This window comes from Microsporum canis, genomic scaffold (assembly GCF_000151145.1).
Source record: "Microsporum canis CBS 113480 supercont1.3 genomic scaffold, whole genome shotgun sequence".
NCBI classification, from domain to species: Eukaryota; Fungi; Ascomycota; class Eurotiomycetes; order Onygenales; family Arthrodermataceae; genus Microsporum; species Microsporum canis.
This window is the reverse complement of record NW_003299167.1, coordinates 2,390,150-2,413,538: the sequence shown is the minus strand read 5'-3', so window position 1 is coordinate 2,413,538 and position 23,389 is coordinate 2,390,150. Positions and strand designations below refer to the sequence as shown.

Sequence of the window (23,389 nt, the reverse complement as noted above, 5' to 3'; positions counted from 1 at the left end):
CAGATACGGCGTGGTTATCTCGGCTATACGAGATCAGGACCTATATATGGAAGCAACAGGCCACCAGCAACCAACGGGGGCAGCATCAATACGGGCTTAGTGCTCTTTTATAGCAAACGAAACTTTCGAGCTCCAAATGAATAGGCGATTTGGGCATCTAGGCTCTGATTTGCAGTTCAGACACAAATGCTCTATACAAAGGTCTCGGACACACACACTCTCCCTCCCTCTCTCCCTCTCTATCTGCCTTCCCATCATCAAAATGTTCAAGTATCACGTGATATATCTTATATAATCAAGAGTATTATATAATCGACTATATCTTTGTCTTTTTTCCCCTTTTTGGTTATATTTTGTATGTTGAGAAGAAGAAGAGAAAAAGAGAAGAAAAGAAGCTGAAGTGTATAGGCGTTAAAAGCCAGTTTCCCCAAAAACCCAACGGCAAGACGGCTGATTTGGAATTATTTTGTGAAGCACGAAAATCCGATGGGCTGATTTGTCTTAGCTAATCCCGTCAAACCCCGAAGCCGAGTTTTTGCCGTTGCAGAGAAACGTCATAAGCAACGGAAAACTTCATCGTGGAGCATCTTTTGTATCAGCAGACTTTTACGCTCTTCAGCTTCTTCTTCTCCCTATGTAACGATAGAACAGTCGCATCTCTTTGCGTTGGGTAATCTCACAAGTCTAACAGTCTTTCGTTCAACCCGCCACACACACATACTGCAAGATGAAGCTCCTTACCAAAGAAGTTGAAGATGCTCACAACAAGTCAGCCATTCTTCCCTTACAGACCGATTCATCATTGATACTAATAATTTCTCCAGGGCCGTCCTCCAAGGAGTAACTATCGGTGGAATTGCAGGTCTCATCGGCGGCTGGGCCGGTGTTCTGATAGCATCGAAACGATGGGCCGGAGTCCGGAACCTCACACTCCCCATGAAAGCGTTCCTGGTGACCTCGACAGGCACGTTCACCGGCATCGTCGCGGCCGACCATGGATCCAGGTCATTTGAGAGGAGCCAGCGGCAGGACATGGAATTCTTAGAAGACCGTGAGAACCGATTGCGCCAGCAGGAGTTGGCAGAGATGAGCATCAGGGATCGTGTGTTTGAATTTGCTCGCAGGGAAAAATATAAGATCGTCGGCCTCACCTGGATCGCGAGTATGGCCGGTTCGTTTGCTCTCGTTAGCCGAAGCCCATATCTGTCTGGTCCACAGAAGATAGTGCAGGCTCGTGTGTACGCCCAAGGCCTCACTCTGGCTGTTCTTTGTGCTACTGCCGCATTTGAGATCTCGGATCAGAGGAAAGGCCGCGGCATCGCAGATGCTGTGAGGGCCAGGTCGAAAAAGGACAAAAACTCTCCCGATGACCTGTGGAAAGATATGGTCGACGCAGAAGAACATAGAATGCACGACCAAGAGGAAAAGGTCAAGAATAAGCAATAAACAGTCACCGCACTCTCTATAGTGGTCCCTGCTCTTGCTCTACACTGTTATTTTGACCGCATTTTAGGCGATAATACGATTTTTCGAAACGCATGCTCGTGTACATTACTTCACTCTCTTTCACCACCCAACGGAGACACTTCGCAATAAATCTCCTCTCTCGCGCCTAGTCCTAAGGATTCCCCATTCCGGAGTTGCTTCGTTTTCCCCAATGATGCCCATGTACTAGTTATACCTGTGTCTCGGGTTTTATTACCCACGTTCACTTTCCTCCTTTTATTCACTTTTTGTAAAGGGACCAGACGGGGCTGCATTTCTTTTGTTAAATTGACGATCTTCGGGATAAAAAAGGTGTTCTTATGACTGTAAATATTATATGTTGATTGTCCATTCCCCAAAATACAGCACTTCCTAATCAACAATAGATTATATACATGACAAGCAGATTGTTGATTTGTATATAGTATTAATGTATTAACCTCTCCACTATGCTAAAACCGCCAAACATAATTGCCTTCTAGTTAGGTAAACTCCGAATTCCAAAGGGTTAACTCGGCGTTAGAAGTATATACACGTCAAAGAAACAAAAATAAAGGAACAGAGTATAATACATCGCGGGCCGAAGGAGAAAAAGGCGTATCACATGGATAGATCAACTTCTTCATGGAGCTTTGCGTCCATGTTAGCAAACGATCGAACAACGTTCATGCCCCGAATTCGCTCCTCTTCGATCCTATGCCAATCCCAGGCACCAGCCTTCTCAGAATTTTCGTTATTTTTCTTCATGTTGTCCAACATAGCCTGATCAATATCCGAGTTCTCTGTCAGAGTCAGCACTTTGCGGAGAAGAGGCTCGTCTAGGGATTCCCCAGACCCAATGGCCTCGCCATTGACAGGGGTATCAAGTGCTGTCGGCGGGGAGGGAGCCTCCTCCCCAGCTGGCCGCGGGGGCAACAGCCCACTGGCTCGCAGCACGTTCTCAGGGCGAACAGTTTTCCTGCCTTTTTTCACAACATACTTGCTCACGCCAACGGCAAGCAAAACTTTAGGCTCCCCCTTTCGTTTAGGGAACCGGAGGAAGAAAGTCAATATATACAGCCATTTTTCATCCCAGCCCGCAATTTTGGTCCGCATCTCATATTTTTCGAACGTTTTGATTTCCTTCTTGAACGTGCAGTATACAGATCCCAGCATCACGGCAATCCTGCCCGGGTACAGCTGCTTGCCATTAGCATCGAGCTCCTTGTTCATCTCGCGCTTGACAAGCTCAAGGCCAGGACTATACAAGTCTGTCACCAGGGTTGTACGGGCAATATCGAGATCAGAGAAATAGGTACTGTTTGATTTGTGAATATTGTAATCTGTCTCCCATAGTGTTGTCCTGCTCGTTATACTCGACGGTACGAAGATGGGATGGACATGGCCTGGTTTGGTGTCCTCTTTCGATTTGGGATTCGGATAAATATGCTTTTTTATATTGATGCGGCTGAGTAAATGGTAGAATAAACGAACCTATAAGATAATTCGAAGGTTAGCCGGGTCAAGGGCAACAGACAAGGGTTGCAACTGAAAGCAGAGGAGTTTGTAGAAAGACACAAATTGGAGGAACAGACAGCGCATCAAGGGTAACCTTACATGCCACGAAAAGGGTGCGGACTTGAGATTAAGTAAGATATATAGTAAGGCCAGATTTTTCCAGGTCAACTGCGCACGAGCTCTTTTGATGGCCAGATGAATAGCAGCCAGAGCTACAGGAACCGATAGCACTGTCATTGTGAATCCCGGTGCAGCAGCCCTCTTATGCTGTAATAGGAGTAATTCAAATCCGTTGTAGAGGAAGCCGTATCTGCGCTTCAGCCTCAAAAAACCTTGGGGGAATTCTAACTCGTTCAAGGTATATATGATGAGAAATAAAGAAGCTGGCCGATGGAGTAGCCAAAATCCCCAAGGCAAACGAGTGAAAGCTGCAGCAGCAAACGGCAAAGACAACGAAAGGAACCAAGAAAGAAAAGAAAAATATTAATAGATTGAATGATGGCGTTTTTCTAGTTCGAGTAACTTTTTGCGCGTCATTAGCACGGGCTTGTCATGTGATTGCGTGCCTCGGCATATACAGTAGCTTAGTCATTATATAGATGCCCTTTTTTTGGTCCGTTGATGATCGGTAGAATTTAACAAATCAATATATGTACAACAAGGGCTAGTTAAATTATACGGGACTGTGTGGCCGTTTGGTACACGTATGCAATAGGTATTTCATGTGTTAATTTTGCATTTGTTATACTATGTAGTATTCATACTAGAATATTGACCCGAAGCTAGGCTATCTCGGAATGATAAAATAAACCCTGAACGCTCATTTATCTGGGGTTGTCACAGGGGCCGGTAGCAGCTTGGCCTAATGCCTTATGATCCGCCATATAGACTCGACAACTTGACTGCCACTCCTTGTAAGGGCGTTTGTATCTTCAGTTTTCTAGTCAAAACAAAAGATTGCTCCCTTTGAGCTTCGAATTAATGGTTGAATAAAGAAAAAAATGTATAAGGTAAAAGAAAAGTGAGTTCTAGCAAACATACCATTGCGCTAGCATGTGAAATTTAATAATCTAGCCTCCTTTGAGCTAAGCGTTCCTCTCACGCGTAAGAGAAACAAGGTGGTCACGTATATTTCCATATTCAAAGAAACTTAGAGGGAGGTAACCATTTTGGATGGAATTAAGGGCGGCCGATGATCCAGATATGTACTGGAATTTTTCATGCGTCTCCATTGCATTCTTGCAATCACTCGGTGAGCAACGTTACTCAAACGGACTAATATCTGTATCGGGTGGAGTAATCTGATAAAAAGGGAGCGTTAGTAAAATGTATATCTCTTAAACATATAAATAGGGCCAACCTAGAAATCAACCACTTACCTTTAGGACTGACAACCAAACCTCTTCCTTTCTTCGCACCTCGATAAATCGCCTCGAAGATATCGATCAACTCTTGCTTATCCTCCAACACCCAGTTGAGCTTGTTGTTGTTTCCCGTCCCAAAATCACACATCATGTGTTTATTACGGAAAAAGAACATTATCGTCATGGGGTCGTAGAGTTCGTACATCTGGATGAAATCTGGCACCTGGTCGATATCACAAAGGTAAATCACGGCGAAGTTCTTGACCCGATCAGCTATTCGGTAGAGGACTTCATCCTGTCTCATACCTATATTAGTGTGCGCGCATAGTTAGTTTCTTCGCCTTGCATGGTTGATAAGTAGAGGGGGGCATACAATCCTTATCCCAGTCACGGCCAAATCTAATGACAACCAAACGCTCCTCCTCGGAAAGAATAGCTTGGTCGACGTGCCAGGCGGTAGTAAGATGGGGAAGGACGACGGAACCCATTTTTTCGATTTGCTCTCTCGAGCTTGATTTGACTCAAATGATGTAGTCGAAGGAGAGGATCGTTCAAAATCAAAAGCGATGATAAGAAGGTGGTTAGGCACCTAAACTTCCCGAAAATGGGGCTCTTCGGAACTTTCGGATTATGTTTATTCCGTAAGAGTGATATCAAACCTTAAATTGACCTTCCCAACCTACTACTTAATGAATTGTGCATGGGTACATTCTCCTCTAGTAGGGGACTATTAGCTGCGTTTGATATTCAGATCATGGTGATACCAAAGTTTCTCCTAAGAGCGTCATTCCGATCTATTGCTTCTCTTGTTCAAAGGCGTGTCCCTATTACCTGCCGCGGTGGGTAAGCTATCACCTTATTACTTACTATACACCTAGGCTGATATTAATAGGCAAACCTATCGGTCACGAAGAAATTTTTCAGTATAACAATGGGCACTTTCTCGTTGACGAAGAGTATCAGTATGCGAAACGCTATATTCGATTCAATATTGATAAACTCTGCAATCTTGTCACGTCAGTTGTTGGAAATGGTATCTCATCAGTTTCCAAGGTTGATAAGATGGAAGGGGGGTTCCATAAGGCTCTCTTAATGACGCTTGAGAATGGCACTGAAATTGTAGCCAAGATACCCTGCCCTCATGCGGGATTGCCGATGTATTCAACTGCATCAGAAGCTGCCGTGTTAGAATTTGGTAAGCCAAATTCCCACTTTACATAGTATATGATATATTCTCTAAGCCTTTATAGTCCGAACCCATACAACTATTCCGGTTCCAAAAGTTTTGGCATGGAGCTCGGACCCCAAAAATCCAGTCGGCGCAGAATATATCATAATGGAAAAGGCCAAAGGGGTTCAGCTACATACTGTTTGGGGTGATTTATCCCAATCCGGCCGCCTAAGAGTTATAGAGAGCCTTGTTCTGATGGAGAAACAACTACTATCCTTCCAATTTCCCGCATATGGCAATTTATATTTTCGTCATTCCATTCCAGAACCATCTTGTGTATTTCTACACAATGATATTGACCCTGCTGGTTTATATTGTGTGGGGCCAGCGGCTGATAGTGCGTGGTCAAATGATAATGTACTCAAAAAAGGAATCGAATCATCCGAATTCGATAGCGGACCTTGTAAGTCTTCATATAAGCTCTATTTATAGAGGTCTATTCTTAACATATTCTTAGGGGTGAATCTGAAGTGTTTCGGGGAAGCTCTTATTAAGCGCAGCTTACTTAAGGGGTTTCCATCCAACGCAAGAAAACTTTCTGCATGCCAACCTATTAACTACGGTAGTTCGTCTTCCCATAAGAAAGTGCTGGGGTCCGCAATGGCACTTGTACCTCCAATCTCAAGCCATCCGATCCTAGTAGCGAACTCTTCACCTACATTACTGCACACAGATCTACATATGGGAAATATATTTGTAACAGAAGACGGGCCGATAGAAGTCACCAGTATCATTGATTGGCACTCCATTACCATCGCGCCAAAGTTCATACAAGCACGATGGCCTATCGTAGTGGAGCCTTTAGATGGTTATACCCGTGGCATAACCCCTCCCGAGCCACTACCTGACCTCGAGCAACTAGACTCAGAAGAAAAGAAAATAGCAATATTCACTCACGAGCAGAACTACCTTGCTAAGGCTTATGAAGTTTGCACGGCTCGCCATAGTCTTCATTTACACAACGCGCTAGAGGTTCCACAAATTCTAAAGGAGATATACATTCGTGGCGGGGAAACCATAACGGACGGGATATTTCCACTTCGTTCCTGTCTGGTTGACTTATTCCATTATTGGCAAGATTTGGGCTTTTTAGAGCCCTTTCCGATAAAATTCACCGAAGACGAGCTCTCACATTATAATAAAGAACTTCCTTTATATGAGGAGTGGTACACTCTAAAAGAAATCGTTAAAAAAGCCTTGAACACTGACTCAGAGGGTTGGATATACCCGGAACTCGACTGGGAGGAAAAGAAACGTCTTAATGAAGAACTTTATCAGCTATATTTAAACAATGCATTGGCTGCAGATAGAACGATGGAAGAAACCAGAGCAATGTGGCCATTTCCTATCGAGTGATGAGGAGCTAGTCGAGGTATTGAATGTCAAATTCTTTCTCCACTCCGAGTTTGTTCGTTCCTGCATCTCCGGCTCAACCTTTTACCTCACAATTCGTTCTCTTTAGTTCCGTATTATTCTCCCACCACTGTCCTAGGAAACATGGACCTTGAATCTTCTCAGTTCAACGCCATTTCAGTTTCTTTAACCACCTTCTCAGGCTGAGAAAAGTCTTCCACGAACGGAGCTTCTTCACCAAGCCCTGGTGGCGGGAAGACGTAAGAAAGCATGGTCATCCAAAAGAACCCCATTACAAGGCCAACAAAGAATGTAAGGTTGAATAACTTAACCCAACCCTGTAGTGCCGGTGATTTTATTTTGTTGACGGTTGCGATGAGCCCAGCTGTGTGGATAATGGGTTAACTCACTCCCCTTGAGTTCTGCCGTTAAGATATCTTATTAGAATAAACTTACGGATTTCGGGCCATATACTGAGAGCAAACGATACGGCACCACGCCAGTTAAAGCCATGCCAATACCAGTATATGGAAGATGTATCCCCTTTATACAAGTCACATATACGCAATCGCTGACGCCTAATGATGAGGTAGTCTGATAGCATGATACCACTATGGATGAATGAGCTTCCATTTGATATTAATATTACCTTAGGATTAATAGCTTACGCCAGAGGAGCCATGAATATTCCGAAGCTGGAGAGTATGGTAAGAAACTTATCCGCGCTGGTAAGCAGTTGCCATGGCCTTGAGAGGGGTCAGTACTATGGAATGCAAAGTTGGACCAAACGCGGAACTCACTGAGATACAAGGCCAATGATAGCCATAAAATAACTTCCTCTCCGAATGTTGATATACTTTGGCTGCAGTCCGGCTAGATCCATTCCGGCTGACACAGAGTTCAGGACGAGCGAGATCTACATTCTAGTCAGGTGTGTCTCGAATATGAAGAGGGTTGGAATAAGTTCATACAGCAAGCTGCGTCGAAATGGTCCCTATAGAAGCAAAGAACACGCCAGCCCGAATCCGTGGACTTGAATGATAATGATCCTGCATAGTAGCAAGGAGCTCGATAGGATTCCAAATAACTCGACCAAGAATATCATTTGCTGCGCTGGTAACTATTATACCAATCATAGCTGTGATAGTAAGGGTAGCCGGCGCGGCAATTAATTGAGATAACGATGGTGCCAACGGACGATTTGCATAACGAGTCCAGTCAGATTGGCTCAGGGTCCCTCCACCCCACGCTCCCAGGATAGATGATATGCCAAACATCATACCCCATCCCACCGAGTCTGTAGCTGCAGGTTGGTGGAACATCGACCCAGGTCCCCCGGCAGTTTTTACTGCCCTATGAGGTTAAAAAAAACTGCTGTTAGAAAAAACAGTCATTCGCAAAGGAAGGATGCCGCTCAAGCTTACCAGGTCAAAAGACCAATGCAAGTTGTCCCGAATAAGATGAAGGAAATACCAAAAGGAACTTGAAGCCGCTCAGGCGAGATCAGGAGCAATGGTAGGAAGATAAGGTACCAGATAACCATTCCGATGAAGTCGTTGGTCAATAGGTGTGAGCTCTCGGAAAAGCTATTCTTTAGGTGCGCGAACCCTGGAATAACGGCTCCTATTAGGACTCTGGTCGCCTGGCCTCCCCTGTTTTAATATGTTAGTACTATTAAGCCAACGAGAATGTGGTATGTCCTCTGATCTCACCAGTACGACTGTATCCCAAACCAGATACACCCTAGGAAGCATCGGAGAATGACAGGGACTGCGAACAGTATCAGCTCGGTTTCTCCACTAAGGGCTGCGGCAAACGTACAATATGCTCCTCTCATGCCCCATGAGAATCGTGAGGCAACAGTGAACCCAATGTGGTGTCGCTCGCCCATCCACCCGCAAGACACAGCAAACAGGCCAGTGAGTATTCCTCCAATAGCCTACTTACGGTGTCAGCCGACGTAGTTGGAGTCCAAGCAAAAGAGGAACATACAACACAACCAATGGCCTGCTGCGGACTAAGTCCAAATGCTAGCAGGGTGCTTCCGATCGTCCATGCTGAAATGCATGACCCAGAAACCATCCAGTATCCTACGGGAACTCAACGGTCAATCATTTATACTACTATATAGCAATGACCAGAGGCTCATCCTACTCACCGATGTAGCCCAGAGCACCCCAGGTCCGTCGCTCGGGAGGAATGGGTATCAAATCCCTATTACACCATATCGTGTTCTTATAATAAGTGTCTTCCTCTATCGGTCTTTTGTAGTTCCCACTACGTCAGCAAATATCCCCCTTAACAACGGTTATATTTACTCCCCGGGCTGTAACTTATAAAACAACTCACACGGCAAGCTTGCGCTTTAACTTCTCCCAATCCACCATCCTCCTGGAATAACGAATATACCAATACACAAAGAAGCACTTGGATTACTCAGACCATGCGGAGCCGCGTGTGTGGGGTTTCTTTATACAACGAAGAATCCGGGGTAAACAACGCAAGGAGACAAGGATAAAACGGCTCTATATCTACACTTGTATGCGTATTAGCAATGATGAATCCAGCGATGGAGAATCCGTTCAAGGGTAAGATGGCCAGCATTCAGCCCGCCATCCGTCGCTTTCGACGAAAAGCTGCGGGATCAGAAAAGAGAGCCCAGACACATACCCAGTATAACTATATAACCCGTCAAATATCGACAAAGAGCGATTTCTGGAACGCAAGAGGACGACGGCTCGTATAGACGGGAGCAACTCTTGCATTGGGCGAAGTTTCGTCAGTCGACTAATTCGATGTTGTCGAAAAAGCAATGATCAAGGTATAGCCTGTTCAGCCACATAGGATCTCCTATCTACAGGGCTTGTCCGACCATGCTGGATAGGTCGAGCCTCTCTTATTCATATATCCAACAAGTTCTTCGAACTATATGCATACAGGATTTCCTTATTGACTACGGATTACTCTCAGGCCATGGCGAACAGAGACACTAGTACTGTAAACATCTTCTATAGCTCTTACTAGTACGATGCCTAAGTAGGAGCAAGTTATTATGTAGCTTCGCTAGTTTATAGAGATTTCTCTCTCAGGCTTCCTTCTTGTCTATTGTGCACCTTCTAGTTAGTTGAATATAGCTACATTTGGCCAATTAATAGAGCAGACGTTAGTAAAGGGGCAGGTGGATGTTCGATGCGAGAGCTTGAATACGTCAAGCCAAAGAAACAGAAGACTCCTGAAACAGCGTTCAACCTGATTCTTAAGGTCACTCTATAATGCTTTCTACAAGAGATCCCCCCCGGTTTCGTAACCACTCATGCAAAATAAAAATTAAATGGTGGAAGTTGATAAATGCCCGTTAGTGAAGGCGTAATGGGGAAAAGGAACGGAACAAAATATGAACAGCAGAAGGAGAAAAATGACAGGAGGAAACAATGGCGATATACCCCGGTTTGGCAAGATGAAGTGAAAAGGGAAGAGGAATATATAGTATACCATTACAAATCATCGTCATTGTCATCATCGCTCGTATCAGTGCGTCTTCCTTTGCTCTTGAGATTGGATGACATTTCATATTCTTCAGTGCCCCGAGCATTGCGGCCCGACATAGCCATGGCCTGGCGCCCAGAATCAGATGATTCCAGGAACTCTCGGAGACGCCGTTTACCCTCTTCGACGGCCTGACGAGAGGCTGCCTCTGCCATGTTTATCATTGGGCCCCAGAGGTTAAGTCTGAAAGTGACGTAGGCTCCAACTCCAATGAGTAGGAGGAATATGAAATATATAGGGTTTCGAAGAACTTCATCTCTGTTAGCCGGGTGGCGGTATTTTCGAGAGGTAAACAATGCACTTACCAGCGATTATTTCGTTCCAGCCCAAGGCCAGGAGAAGGCCGTAGAAATACAAGGGGACCTGCGTGATGCCACCGATGGCACTTCGTTTCGCTTCAACGTACACTCCATCGGCAGCTTTCTTGAATCGAACCGTCAAATCCTGTCTCTTAGCTTCGCTGAGCATAGTCATCTCTTCCTCCAAGCTCTTGCCATCATCTTCGTCCACCCCGCCAATTGGTGCAAGGTCTTCTTCATCAGCGGCACTGGCAGAGCTGGGCATATGGCCAACCCACTTATCCAAAGGCGGAGGTGCAGACGTCTCGTTAAGCCTAAAGCGAGCCAGGAGTGGGATCAAGCTGAGCGTTGACTCTCGTGCAGTTGTATAGATACCTTCGATATCATCAGTAGGCCGCCAAATCCGAGGAACGCCGACATCGTCATAACGGAATTTATCCTCGAAGTTTTCACGTAGTTTATGAAGAATGTTGCCCTCCATCATCTCTTCCTCGATCTTGGAACGCAGTACACCCCAGGATTTCCGTCGTAGCCTCCATAGGCCAACGTCGACCTCCTCCAAGCTCGCATCAAAACTCCTAGCTCGTTCTGTGAATCTTCGTTCGGCATCCAAAACAGTATTTACAAAGAGAGACCAGATTCTATCCCAAATGGTCTTTTCGCTTGGCTTGTCTCCGTTCTCCGGGGCCCGGGAACCACCTCTGCCTGATCCAAGGGCGTTGAATTCAAGGTCGATGGAGTCGCCCAAGCGAGATCTCACCCATCTTTCAACTCTAGTGGCAAGTCGCCTCATCTCATCCTTCCTGAGCTGCGAGCTGATTTTCTCGAGATCTTTCTGGAAGAGAGATAGCTCCTGCTTGTAATCACTCCACGGGGCTCCCTCTACCATTGTGGTGCTAGCCTCATTTTCAAACTTCTCTATGGCGAGTTTCCTTTCCCGAGTAACAATTTCGGCAAAATCATAACTAGCCCCTTTCTTCTGGCCTGCCTTGACTGCGGCGCTGACTGCTTCGCTGAATTGGGTAACACCAGATTTATGAGCAGCGCTGAGTTGGCCAGAAAATAGGGCTTTAAGTCTCGTGTCTATCTTCTCCTCTAGTTCGGATTTCTTGGTCATGAAAACTCGCTTGTGGTACCGGCTCGCCTCAGTTTCGAAGCTGGTCATTGTTTTCCCACGAGCTGCCCGCATAGCCACACCAAGGCTACCAAGAATTAGCGGAATCCCGGATCGAACTCCTTCAGCTTGTTGCACTTCAAAGGGACCAATGGTTTCGTCGAATAATATAAGAACCTCTCGCGCAATTTCATCGCAGCGGAACTGTGCAAGAAGCTCTTGTTGAGTAGGTAGATCCAGATCCTTATTATTCACGATTTGGTCCCAGATTCCTTCGGCGTAAACTGCAAAGCCATCGGCCGGAATTCGTCGATGGTACTCGGGTAGGAATACGCCGCCCTCCACCGCGGTACCTTTGGCAGACGTACTCGAAGGGTCACGATGGCCATCTCTGAATCGCGTACTGAGCTTGTCAACTTCTGAGGCAAATTTCTCCGGCTGGAAGCTCTTATGAGGCAAGCCTGCAAACTCAAAGTCGAAGTAATCTTCAATGGTTGAATTTTCTGTTCCCTCTGGTTTGGACAACGACATCCAAATTCGTTGGAGATCCTGCATTAGGGTATTCCGTAGATTCTCGAGTGGGGTTGTTCCCACAAAATCGCGGATAACAAAAAAGAGCAGAGACCTGGGTGTGGATCTATGTGAAGGGGAGAAAACATTGAATGTCAGCATCCCTTTGTAGAGAGGAGTGAAATGGTTTGACGTACTTTGTATCTTTGAGGAATAACTGAAGATTCACCTCAAATACTGTCTTTAAAAGACCCATATTTGCACCCTGGTATAAGCCGACCTGGTGCTCCCAGATATTGACAATAAGTACCTCACTCGTTGCAAGTGCGAAGAGTGCGCTTTTGCGCTCAAAGTCCTGGTCTTCACCGCGCTCTCTACCGTCGGTTCCTTCAACATCCATTACCAGAACATTATCCGCCATCTTCTCTTTTTCGTTTGAAGCAGTGCGTTTGTTTTTTGAGAGCCATATTCCCTTCGTTGTCTGACGCCTCTCGGTCTCAGACATGACACTAAAGTCTGTTTTAAAAAGGGTATTCAGGAGGGTTGACTTTCCGGTGGACTGTGAGCCGAAGACAGATATAAGATGGTAATTAAAACCCGCTGGAGTAACATTCTCGTGGGCCAGGTATTTGGATAAATTAGGGCTATATGCATGCGGATAAAGGTTAGCAATCAGGTACTATATGTTTTTGATGGAGTGCGTATGTTTATGTCTTCCTCAGAGGCCATTGCTGTATTCCCTGGGTAGAGCGCGATCGTGCTTAACAAGGGTGGCGGACGTACTTGAACTCCTTATCCCCGTCCACTACCTGGACACCATGCTGGTAGTTCCCTCCGTCAACATCTCCCACAGAAGAGAAATGCCCGTTTGAAGCCATTATCGGACCCTCATCCAAGTATTTATTTTTCCCTTGATCGCACTTCGACAAACAGGTGTCAACCTGGGCCGCGGGCTGTCCGGGCAGGCGCTTTAATGACGTATCAATGGGAACAGGTAGATATTATATAGCGTCAGTCGGAAAACGGTAAGGAGTTTCGTCTCTGGGAAGATATAGAGTCAGCTTCAGTCCTCTGTTTTGCCTTGCGCCGGCGAGTAGAATAGTTTAAGGAGGCGGGTGGCTAGTTTTCGGGCGGAAGGCACCAACAATAGAGCTTCAATGATAACAACTTAACGCAGCAGAGGCATTGATTCCATATACTCTCTCTCTCTTTCTCTCTCTCTCTGGTCAGCAGTCGGTGGCTGGCTGTATGTTCCAGGGCCTGGAGGTTGTTTAGTTACGCTGTCCTTTATTTTTTTTGCCTTCGACTTCAGCTTTTTGGTTTGGATCAGGAGACTGTGGCTTGGCGTGTTGACATCATGTTTTTATAAAGACGCCGCGTGAATCCATCAGATGATGAAGGCGACTTGGAGAATCTGACTGAGTGATGAGCTACGATATGGCCTCTGATTCAGGTGATGGTAAAAAGGGAAGAAAGAGCAGCCACTTGTATATACTAATTATTATATTTATAGAGATAATGTACTATTATTCCAAGATTAAGTATGGACGACCGCAACTTCTACCATCCCATTATATCTCCCCTACCAGTCTCGCCTCCGTGTCCGGCTTGGATATCGGTTGTGGCTGCATGACCGTTGCTGAAGTACCGAAATCAGTCTCGTCTGTACGCATGAAGACGAGTATACGAAAATATACTGCCTCCAGTAATGAAGAACCCACAGTATCAAGGCTAGATATTCTCTGGCCAGTGAAGTGAAGAAGTAGAGTGCATTTCCAGGGTCTGGCCTGCGATTTTTCTTTCATGAGAGGGTAAAAATATGTGTTGCCATGTATATCACCGGCCTGATGCTTCGATTAGCGAACGTGGAAGGTGTGTCCTTCATGCAGAGGCAGGTTTCATGAATAACTTCTCTCGTGGCAGGAAAAACGAGCATATCACCTGAAGCGACCCGGCTGCGATCATAGATATATATACTTTCTTCATAGCTTCCACAATAGCTTTGATAGCTAGTGCCTTGACTTCCTTAGAGCCATTCTGAAGGATAGCGGATTGCGTTCCAGCAATGGCGGCGATCAATTCCGCAGCGGTATAGCCTCGTCCAGCCAGGTATAGGGAAAGGTTCTTGAATGCCAGCTGCTGGAAGATTGTTCCGGCGACGGTAAGTGAAATGGTCTCCGCACCGATTTGAGCCAAGTTTATATAATTGATAGCATGCTGAACCTCATATTCTTTGACTTTAGCCGCAGCAATCCCGTAGGAAGCCTGCACACAAAGCCCTGTACCTATTCCAATTATGATACTGTATCCATAAATGTTGGAATCGGGCGTATCCACTTCAACTGTCGACATCAGAGTGGAGCCTACCACTATCAGAACACCACTTATTGTGTAGTATGGGGCGTAGTACCCAACTAGAGGCATAGTGATACCCTGAATCATTACCGACACTATCGCAAGAATAATTAAAGGTAGGAGGCGGACCGCAGCATCCACGGGACTGTCGCCCCGGGTGAACTGAAAGAATAGCGGGATATAGTAAGCAGGCACGAGGAGGGCCGAGTTCGTGCAGGATGTGCTAATGTATAAGAGTACCATCACCGAACGTCTCAAAAATTGAGCTGGAAAAACGCGTCTCTCTAAGGTTGTGAATAGAGGGACGCCTTGTTGAATGGCAAAGGCAATGAAGACCACACCGAAGACCACGAACGAGGCAATTGTGCGATAGTCGGACCATCCCCAGAGTGTGGAAGCAAATGTCATTGGGATTACCCATCCAACATATATTCCGGCGTTGAGTATCATTCCAATAATGTCTAACTCTTTCAGCTTTTGGAGGGCTTTATTATGGGAACTTGGTAGATAGTCTGGAACCAGGAGTAGCAGCACGGGAGCCTTCACAGCAGCTAGAACAAGGTTGATATAAAAAGCCTGAGTAGTTATATTAATAGGCTGCAAGGTACAGTAAAGAATTAAGAGTGTGACATACCCATCTCCAAGTAGCTTTACTGTGTGCAAAGAGACCTCCAATGACAGGACCGATAACAGTACCAAGTCCCCAAACGAATCCGGATGTACTCACGTAGAGTGGCTGACGCCTCTCTGGGACAAAGACAGAGAAGTATGTAAGGACCCTAAAATCTGTTAGCTTCCGTTACTAGATATAGAGATATTTATACCTACCCTAGATACATCCCAGAACCGCCAATCCCGGCAACAACTCGTCCTATAATCAGTGCATTCATGTTTGGTGCCGCTCCACAAAGGGCACTTCCGGCCTCGAATAGGACAATAGAAGCAATATATATAGCCTTAATGCTGAATATTTTGTATAATGCGCCGCTATAAAGGATTAGCTCTGGGAGTTGGAATATGAGAAGGCCCAACATACAGGGGAAGAATTGTTGCAACGGACCCCAAGGGAAAGCCGGATCCTAGCCAGCTAAGTTTCTGAACAGCACCAAACTGCTCTACAACTGGCGCTTGGACATCCGCTACGATGGTAGTATCCAATCCATAGAGAAAGGCTGAAGCAAGTAGTACAATAACTGCAAACGTCCACTATGCTACGTTAGAACACTCAATTTGAACCCCTGGTATACTTGTGCATAACATACCGCCCACCCTTCAGGCCTTCGTGGGAGCCCACCCCTCTTTGCAGAGCTGCATTCTTGGTTATTTATGCTGTCTCCATTTTCTCTGCCCTTCAGGCCAGATGTCTTTTCCTCGTGGCATTCATGTTTCAGCTCAGACACACTCTTCTCGTCATCATGGAAATATAGAGATCCAAGATCATTAGCGCCTGTACCATCTATGCTAGCCCCGGAATCCATCTAAAATAAAGGATTCAGGTGATATCAATCCTCGAGTGCCTAGAAGGTAAGTTCGTAAAAGAAACGACCTATGTATGTAAAAAGGCAAATTCAGCAATGAGAGTCTACAATTGACTCTTTAATATCATGTCACCCACTACACAATGTGGTAAGAGGTGAAAAGTGAGAAAGTTCTTCAAGCGTAAAACATTCATAGCTTGGAGGTGGAGAGGATTTATAATCATGACCTGGTCCGACTTAACAAGATTCTAAACAGAAGCTCCGCAGGTGAAGGTTCTGTCATTGGCAACGTTGAAAGTGCCTTGGCAAATCCACATTGCTACTGCGGAATTATCCCCAGAGCCTATATAAGTCGGATACCTTTGCAGGTGTTTTGAGGCTTTCCGTTGCAAACATAAATCTCTGTATAGATGTCTTCCGGGTCATTATAAGAAATCTGATCCAGAATCGAGCGTTAAGCTAGGAAACACAAAATCGTCTGTTGGCAACTTAACCAATAGTAGGCGGCTATTAATCTCAGACTGCATGTAACATAGTAGGAACTGTAGCCACCGAAGTAGGCAAGTACAGCCAGTAACGACACTTGGCTGACATGCTGGGTCATGGAAATTTTTTTTTTTTTTTTCACTCTCTTGATTCGACCAAGCTTGGAACTCCGTGTGGGTCGATTTCAACCCATGGGCCAATTAGCTATGGCCGGGAGCGAAGAAATCACTGTAGAATAATCACTGGGTATCATGTATAACCCTATCAACTTGCTAGGAACAGTCTCGGGATCATCCTTATCTCAACATCGTCGAAGGCGAACGAGATAGAAAATGTTGAAGTCGAAGCATTTGAAGGTGAATTTGACCTCAGGTTGGACGGTTGAGGTCGGACCTGCCCAAACTGTAACGGATTTAAGCTTATCCGACGGAAGCCCGTTTGAGCCTGTTTGGCTTGTTTGCATTTAGATTATTAATGAGTTACTCAGCTTTGCCAACCTCCCTTGTTGCTTCCGCTCTTCCTCCCACTATTGACATCCATCCAGGTTAAAGTCCATGGTTCGATTTTCTGGCAATACATCGAAGGAGTTGGTGTTCTTTTTTAAAATCCTCTTTCTCCAGGTAGTTTTTTTGCTCGGAAGCCGAAGTTATTGGTCACACCAAGCTTTCATCAGACATGACAAATGTCTGTTTGAAATGAAATTCCCTACTAACGTTAATTATGTTTTGTGAGATTATCTTCACAGGTTTGAAAGATTAACTCTAGATATGCACACAGACGTTGTCCTCAGACATGCTGTTAGAACTTCCCGAATACTGGCCTTGTTATTATTTAACTGTTGAGGAATAATGGTGGGCGAGTTAGGGGACAGATACATCGACTAGTCATGACCGATAATCTTCGGAGATTTTCCAGCGAGTAAATGAGGACATTAGAGACTTATAGCTATAATACATCCTTTCTCGGGCGGATAGTAGTTTGCTAGCATTGGGTAAATAATCTAGAATATAAATATCAACCCAATTCACTTGCCGGCCTTTATTTGTCGAACCCAACCTTTTACCTCACAATTGAGACCCCTTAATCCACGAACTATACTATATATTCGCAGACATGGCATCTGGGTTGTTGATCGATCCGATGCGGCTCCTCCGCCTTGCGCCTCTCATCAGCAGCACGGGAAGCGTGATGTACTCGACCTGCGAACTCATCATGAACTCCGCCTTCCTACACCCTGCGGTTCGCAGAGAAGCCGACGTCGTTCTCCCTCGGTGGTTCAAGACAGTATTCCAAAGTGGCGTCACGATAGTTATTGGACTAATAACCATAACCACGTCCACATCCTTAGCCAACATATACTTCTCATATGATAACAACTCCTCGATTACAGAAGGCATTATGGCTCTACCGTTCAGTGCCAAAATGTACGCTTTGGGGGTGACATGCGCCTTGGGTCACTTGACGTTCATCCCATGGGTTTCCCAGCCAATTGAACATTTGAAGGAAAACACATCAAAGCGAGGTGGTTCAGCAGAGATGGAAGATTGGTTGAGCGTGCATAGAATTAGATGGACCCTCGCGGACTTCCCCGCCTGGGTGGCCTTCTTTTTGGCTGTTTTGACATTTGAAGGAACTCTTTAAAATCCGACATTCTTCAGCTCCGAAATTCTGGGTATTTTGGATGTGTATTAGCCACGCGAGGCTGGTTATATTTATTATCATTTCTGAGCCCGAAAGGGTTGAATATCCACCAAAAAGATATTTGATCAAGTTAATATACAAAAAGTAATTCCAACTTTCCTGAGCACATAAAGATAAAGTTCAGATTTTGAAAACAAAATGGAAATAGTTGTCGCTTAATAATCAAATACTACAGAATCTCTCAGACAGGCTGAAAGTTCTGTCCATCCATCCAGTCGAAATTCCAACCTTGTCCAAGAAAGAGGTCTAAGTTGAGGTTCGGGTTACCAAATCCTCCAGCGTCGTCCATTAGATTGAGGTTTAGGTTGACGTCAAGATTAGGCTCGGGCAAAGGAGCACCATTATGTAAATGTGATGATGAGCCGGTAGGAGTTTGGAGCTGGTTGTTGTATAGAGACGGCAAAGAAGGGGTGTCTTGCGGTGTAGTATATCCGCTTGAGTTTGTGGAAGTCTGCTTCTCCGGTATGGAGTTTGGCGGACTCATTTGTTGCTGTTGCTGCTGAAACTGATATTGGTTTTGCAAATTTTGTTGTTGTTGCTGTTGCTGTTGCTGTTGCTGTTGCTGCTGTTGCAGCTGCTGCTCTTTAAGCATTTTACCGGGGACTATATTGACAGATCCAAAATATGGAAGAATAATCCTTCGGGCCTGGTTGCAATTTTTTGTTTTGAATCCAGACATCAGTCTTCCGTCAGCATCTCGACAAGCACAAAGTTTTTCAATAACACTCGCAGACTGGTAGCTAACGGAGTCTTCGGGTAGATCGGGGTCGTGACGAAGCATTCGTGCAATGGACATGGCCGACCTCCAATCAGCGCGAGTTTGCGGATCGTCCGCAAAGGGAGAGCCAAGTAGGTGGACAATAAGGAGGATTGTAGATGTAAAGACCTGGAAATCGATCACCTTGCAGAATATGCGGTCTGCATTGCGCATGTCGTAAATGCCTTTATAACACTCGATAGATTGCCTTGCCGATTCAAGAGCAGCATTATGGCAGTATTGGCATCTCTTGTCGGTATTTGACTTCAGCATGAAGGGTAAATGCAGTAGCATCCGCACGAAATGGTGGGCGAATTGTGACCAGAGGCGACTGCTCTTTTCTGTAGGGCTTAGCTGGCTTATCTGAGCTGAATCCCACCAATCATCTCCCATCTGTTTACCCATTGCCTCTAGCTCTTGATCGATTTTCAGTGTAAGTGGTAATGACATATTGCCTCCATCCTGGTTTCTATCAATGATAGACCCCAATGGAATGCAGACACGTAGCATGTACGCTTCACCGGGATCCATCTTCTTGACCTTCAGCAAGTGTGTGATATGGGGTATTAGGAGGTGAGTCGGGACTGAATAAGGCAATCCAAGTATTGAGCTCTGATAGAGGTCTGAGCACGCAAGTCCGCACCAAATATGCAATTTGCGAACACCCAATTCATCATCTGGGGCAGGGCGGTTGTTCGAGAGATGTAGACCAGATAACTGAGCATAATTTATACCCCGACGTGTCAGCAGCCATGTTTTTCGTGGGCGGCCGATGTTGCTTTGATATTTGCCTGCCATATAGATACATTCTATGCCAGATAGAGATGAAGCAATGTCGTCATCATCGATAACGTACTTCTGGACAGCAGCAACACATTGCTCAACATACTTATCCTTAGTCATCGGGACCTTGAGGCTCTGGAAATCAAATTCTACGGCACGTTGCTCAATAGTCATGATGATGCTGTACAGAAGCTTTCCAATATCAGCCGGGTTTTCGAGTGCCTCCGGCTTGAATAGCTCCGGAAATCTGGCACGCCATATAGTCCATAGTATTGCCGTTGAATTCAGCAATCTGTCTAACTGAGCAGGGGAAGGGAGAAGTTCCCGCAGTGCGAGGGCCGCGCGCCTTTCTTTTATAGCTATCGGGTCGACAGATCTCGAAATCTCGGAATCAATATGCTTCTCATCTCGAGAAAGTATGTGGTTATCAAACAAAGTCAAAAGGGGGGCAGCGCCAGGGCCCGTTCCCCCCTGATCTGTTGATTTGGACCGAACCGGTATAGTTTCCGGTATTGTTTCTGGCTGACAGTTCGACAAACATTTGGTATCTAGCTTAAAGGTTAGCTCAAGGAAAGAAGCGATAAGGCATTAATATATCCATTTGCACCAACCTCGATCCATACTTTCCGTCGGCGACTCTATGTATGACCAGTTTGAGCCCTCCTTCAGTATACCCTTGTCGCTTTCGTCCATTCGCTTCACCAACTTGCTCACAGTGTGCTCTAAAGCAGCTACCCGCTCCCTTAGACTGTAGCTCTGATCGCCAACTCGAAGCTTAGCAGCTTCTGCCCTCATCGGTGCATGTTCTTGATCGATGCAAGAGGAGCCTCGCGCATGGCATTCGTTGCATATCCCCGGCCGAGTTGGCGCATAAGTGCAGCGAATCTTTCGACGCCGGCCTAGCACGGCATTAATAGGATGGTTCTATGGGAACATTTCTCCATGTATCTTCTTTTGAAACGGTTGTAGATGTCAGAATAGTATGAACGCACATTCATAGCAGCTCTTTGTCCCTTTGCGCATCTTCTTACGCTGCGGCTCCTGGTCGTGCTGTGGCGTATCCGTGTCACCGGAAAGGGCACGACGAAACGGTTCCATGTTTATGGGTCTAGTAATAATAGAGGTTGTCAGGAAGGCAGCTCTACTTGTCAATACCAACAGGCAGCAGTTTAGCTGCCGCAATGTGGCGGCTCTTCTTTATATACGATCGAAAGGCCAGCTGAAAGCTTGTTAACCTTGACGCATCATGACTAATCAGGCTATTAATAATGAGTTTTAGGTTTGAAATACTTAAAACTTTAATCTTTCTCTTTCTCTTTAAACTTCGAGCCAACGCGAAAGCCGAGATTGATATATACTGCGTAGCCTTTAGGTTGACTACAAATAGCGACTAACGACTGGAGTTTAGAGTACAGAAATATATATTCTATTAATAATATGTATATGCCGTTAAAACGCCTTTTTTTTGCTACGTATCAATTACATAAATCATAACCAGGAAGAGATGAGATGAAAACATGACAGGTAGGGAAATAGAGAAAAGAAGAAAGTTGGGTATATCAAGCATGTCCAATGGCAGCATTCTTGTTCTGCAGCTTATTTAGGTTGATCGGTTTGATGAGGGCTGAAACAAAAACGGAGGCTCCTGCAAGTGCTATACAAACAATAAAGGTGACCTTCAAGCCATCTCCGTATGCGACGAGAACTCCCTCCAGGTCCTTCCCGGAGAATACTTTATGTAACTCTGAGGCTCCGGTTTTGATCACTAGAGCTGGGTTCACCTTAGGTGCCACTTGAGGCAATCTATTAAGGATTTTATTGACGAATGCGGTTTGGGCGGCAGATACCCAGATGGCGGCCCCCATGGTCTGTATAAAAAGAATCATTGCGGTTGCACTGGAGAGATCTTCAGGGTTCGCCAGAGCTTGGCTAACGATGACTGGAATCTGGAGGGCGACACCTCCTCCAATACCGGCAAGGATCTGATATCCAATCCAGGTACCCGCTGGTGTGTCGATGCCAAAGGTATAGACTAGCCCAGAGCCAATAGTGAGAACAACAGATCCAAAGACCATAAGGTAGCTAAAGTGACCGAAGGTAGCAATTAAGCCTCCAGAGATAGTCGAGAAGATACTGACTGCCAGAACGAAAGGCAGGTTCCGAATCCCGGAGTCCGAAGCCGAAGTATGTTTGATTGCCTGGAAGTATATGGGGAGGTAGTAGATCAGGACGAAGAATGGGCCGGCGAAGAAGAAGATGTAGATGGAGCTGATACTGATGTTCCAAGTCTTGAACAGTCGAGGTGGTAGAAGTGCTCGGTCGCCCATCCACCATTCATTTGCAATAAAAACAATGACCAGCAGACCGAAAACAACGAGTGTACCGATAACAGTTGAGTCAGACCACTTCTTGGTGGTTCCTCCCCACTGCATGGCCAGGAGGAAGCTGACTACAGCTGCCATAATTGTGAACGTTCCAGCCAGGTCCATCTGCAAGAGCTTCTCGCGAAGGGGAGCCTTAACCGGTCTGGAAGCGGGCGGGGCCGTGAAGAAAAACAAAATAATGGCCGCGCTAATGCCCCCTACTGGGAGGTTAATGTAAAAGCACCATCTCCATGATACCTTATCGGTAAATACACCACCAAGGAGTGGGCCAATTGCACTGGCCACACCATACGTTGCTCCTAGGATACCTGTGAATGCGGGTCGTTGCTGAGGTGGAACCGAAAACCCGATGATCGTGTAGACACCACCAGTAAGACCCGAAGCGCCGGCGCCAGCTATAGCTCGACCAACAATCAAGGTAGTGCTGTTATTCGCGACAGCACAAATCAAGGAACCAACTTCGAAGACAAATATGGCAAGCATAAACACCGTCTTTAGTGGGAAATACTTGAACGCCTTCCCCCATGTAGATTGGAACGAAGCCACAGTGAGGAAAAACGCCGATCCGTACCAGCCCACTTGATCTAACGATTTGAACTGGGCAGTGATGGTGGGGATTGCGGTAGCAACAATAGTCATGTCCAAGGCGATGAGAAAGATGGAAAGGATAAGAGCCACAACAATAAAGGACAGGGCAAATTTGCTTGGGTATTCTGTTCCATCTTCGTCTTGGTTGGGTACAGCGTTCTCTACACCTGGATCGCTTGCCTTTTCGGCTTCTATTTGAAACGATGTCGAGGAGGGGTTGTGAGACCCCTTGGGAAGGCTGGTGGCATCTATCTGTGTGGTATGATCAGACAATGTCGACAGAGGACGTTGGGGCGTCGACCTTTCGGTCTCCAAGGCAGTATGCATTTTAAACGATGAGGACTGCAGCTTTTGTGTAATGTCGTCTGGTTGAAAAGTAATTGCAATCGAATCTGAACTGACAGAATAAGTGATATCGACAAAACTGTATATGTAGAAGTGCCAATGGGCTATATGGA

General features: G+C 45.7%; 10 protein-coding genes across 10 annotated transcripts; 3 read left to right on the top strand and 7 right to left on the bottom strand.

Annotated features, from left to right (window-relative positions):
* Positions 1 to 727: 727 nt before the first annotated feature.
* Positions 728 to 1,446, top strand: MCYG_03767 (mitochondrial hypoxia responsive domain-containing protein; the record flags this gene model as incomplete). The annotated part of the gene is made up of 2 exons (XM_002848215.1): positions 728 to 768; positions 825 to 1,446. The coding sequence occupies 2 exons, from the start codon at positions 728 to 730 to the stop codon at positions 1,444 to 1,446; spliced, it is 663 nt and encodes a 220-aa protein (XP_002848261.1).
* A 639-nt stretch (positions 1,447 to 2,085) lies between these two features.
* MCYG_03766 (conserved hypothetical protein) lies at positions 2,086 to 3,219 on the bottom strand (the record flags this gene model as incomplete). Its single annotated transcript, XM_002848214.1, has 2 exons — positions 2,086 to 2,958; positions 3,082 to 3,219. The coding sequence occupies 2 exons, from the start codon at positions 3,217 to 3,219 to the stop codon at positions 2,086 to 2,088; spliced, it is 1,011 nt and encodes a 336-aa protein (XP_002848260.1).
* Positions 3,220 to 4,257: 1,038 nt separating this feature from the next.
* MCYG_03765 (mitosis protein dim1) lies at positions 4,258 to 4,834 on the bottom strand (the record flags this gene model as incomplete). Its single annotated transcript, XM_002848213.1, has 3 exons — positions 4,258 to 4,283; positions 4,362 to 4,652; positions 4,720 to 4,834. The coding sequence occupies 3 exons, from the start codon at positions 4,832 to 4,834 to the stop codon at positions 4,258 to 4,260; spliced, it is 432 nt and encodes a 143-aa protein (XP_002848259.1).
* Positions 4,835 to 5,100: 266 nt separating this feature from the next.
* On the top strand, positions 5,101 to 6,933 carry MCYG_03764 (conserved hypothetical protein; the record flags this gene model as incomplete). Its single annotated transcript, XM_002848212.1, has 4 exons — positions 5,101 to 5,189; positions 5,225 to 5,541; positions 5,588 to 5,980; positions 6,035 to 6,933. The coding sequence occupies 4 exons, from the start codon at positions 5,101 to 5,103 to the stop codon at positions 6,931 to 6,933; spliced, it is 1,698 nt and encodes a 565-aa protein (XP_002848258.1).
* A 158-nt stretch (positions 6,934 to 7,091) lies between these two features.
* MCYG_03763 (NCS1 nucleoside transporter family protein) lies at positions 7,092 to 9,317 on the bottom strand (the record flags this gene model as incomplete). The annotated part of the gene is made up of 10 exons (XM_002848211.1): positions 7,092 to 7,315; positions 7,387 to 7,541; positions 7,599 to 7,676; positions 7,731 to 7,846; positions 7,902 to 8,283; positions 8,355 to 8,582; positions 8,643 to 8,812; positions 8,878 to 9,020; positions 9,089 to 9,207; positions 9,280 to 9,317. 10 exons carry the CDS (start codon positions 9,315 to 9,317, stop codon positions 7,092 to 7,094), a joined length of 1,653 nt encoding a protein of 550 aa, XP_002848257.1.
* A 1,107-nt stretch (positions 9,318 to 10,424) lies between these two features.
* Positions 10,425 to 13,277, bottom strand: MCYG_03762 (sey1; the record flags this gene model as incomplete). Its single annotated transcript, XM_002848210.1, has 4 exons — positions 10,425 to 10,726; positions 10,782 to 12,526; positions 12,597 to 13,043; positions 13,183 to 13,277. The coding sequence occupies 4 exons, from the start codon at positions 13,275 to 13,277 to the stop codon at positions 10,425 to 10,427; spliced, it is 2,589 nt and encodes an 862-aa protein (XP_002848256.1).
* A 1,003-nt stretch (positions 13,278 to 14,280) lies between these two features.
* Positions 14,281 to 16,232, bottom strand: MCYG_03761 (conserved hypothetical protein; the record flags this gene model as incomplete). The annotated part of the gene is made up of 5 exons (XM_002848209.1): positions 14,281 to 15,330; positions 15,389 to 15,533; positions 15,583 to 15,717; positions 15,791 to 15,960; positions 16,017 to 16,232. The coding sequence occupies 5 exons, from the start codon at positions 16,230 to 16,232 to the stop codon at positions 14,281 to 14,283; spliced, it is 1,716 nt and encodes a 571-aa protein (XP_002848255.1).
* A 1,599-nt stretch (positions 16,233 to 17,831) lies between these two features.
* On the top strand, positions 17,832 to 18,359 carry MCYG_03760 (conserved hypothetical protein; the record flags this gene model as incomplete). The annotated part of the gene is made up of 1 exon (XM_002848208.1): positions 17,832 to 18,359. The coding sequence occupies one exon, from the start codon at positions 17,832 to 17,834 to the stop codon at positions 18,357 to 18,359; it is 528 nt and encodes a 175-aa protein (XP_002848254.1).
* A 241-nt stretch (positions 18,360 to 18,600) lies between these two features.
* MCYG_03759 (conserved hypothetical protein) lies at positions 18,601 to 21,057 on the bottom strand (the record flags this gene model as incomplete). The annotated part of the gene is made up of 3 exons (XM_002848207.1): positions 18,601 to 20,366; positions 20,583 to 20,858; positions 20,952 to 21,057. The coding sequence occupies 3 exons, from the start codon at positions 21,055 to 21,057 to the stop codon at positions 18,601 to 18,603; spliced, it is 2,148 nt and encodes a 715-aa protein (XP_002848253.1).
* A 461-nt stretch (positions 21,058 to 21,518) lies between these two features.
* On the bottom strand, positions 21,519 to 23,258 carry MCYG_03758 (MFS gliotoxin efflux transporter GliA; the record flags this gene model as incomplete). Its single annotated transcript, XM_002848206.1, has 1 exon — positions 21,519 to 23,258. One exon carries the CDS (start codon positions 23,256 to 23,258, stop codon positions 21,519 to 21,521), a length of 1,740 nt encoding a protein of 579 aa, XP_002848252.1.
* Between the last annotated feature and the right edge of the window lie 131 nt (positions 23,259 to 23,389).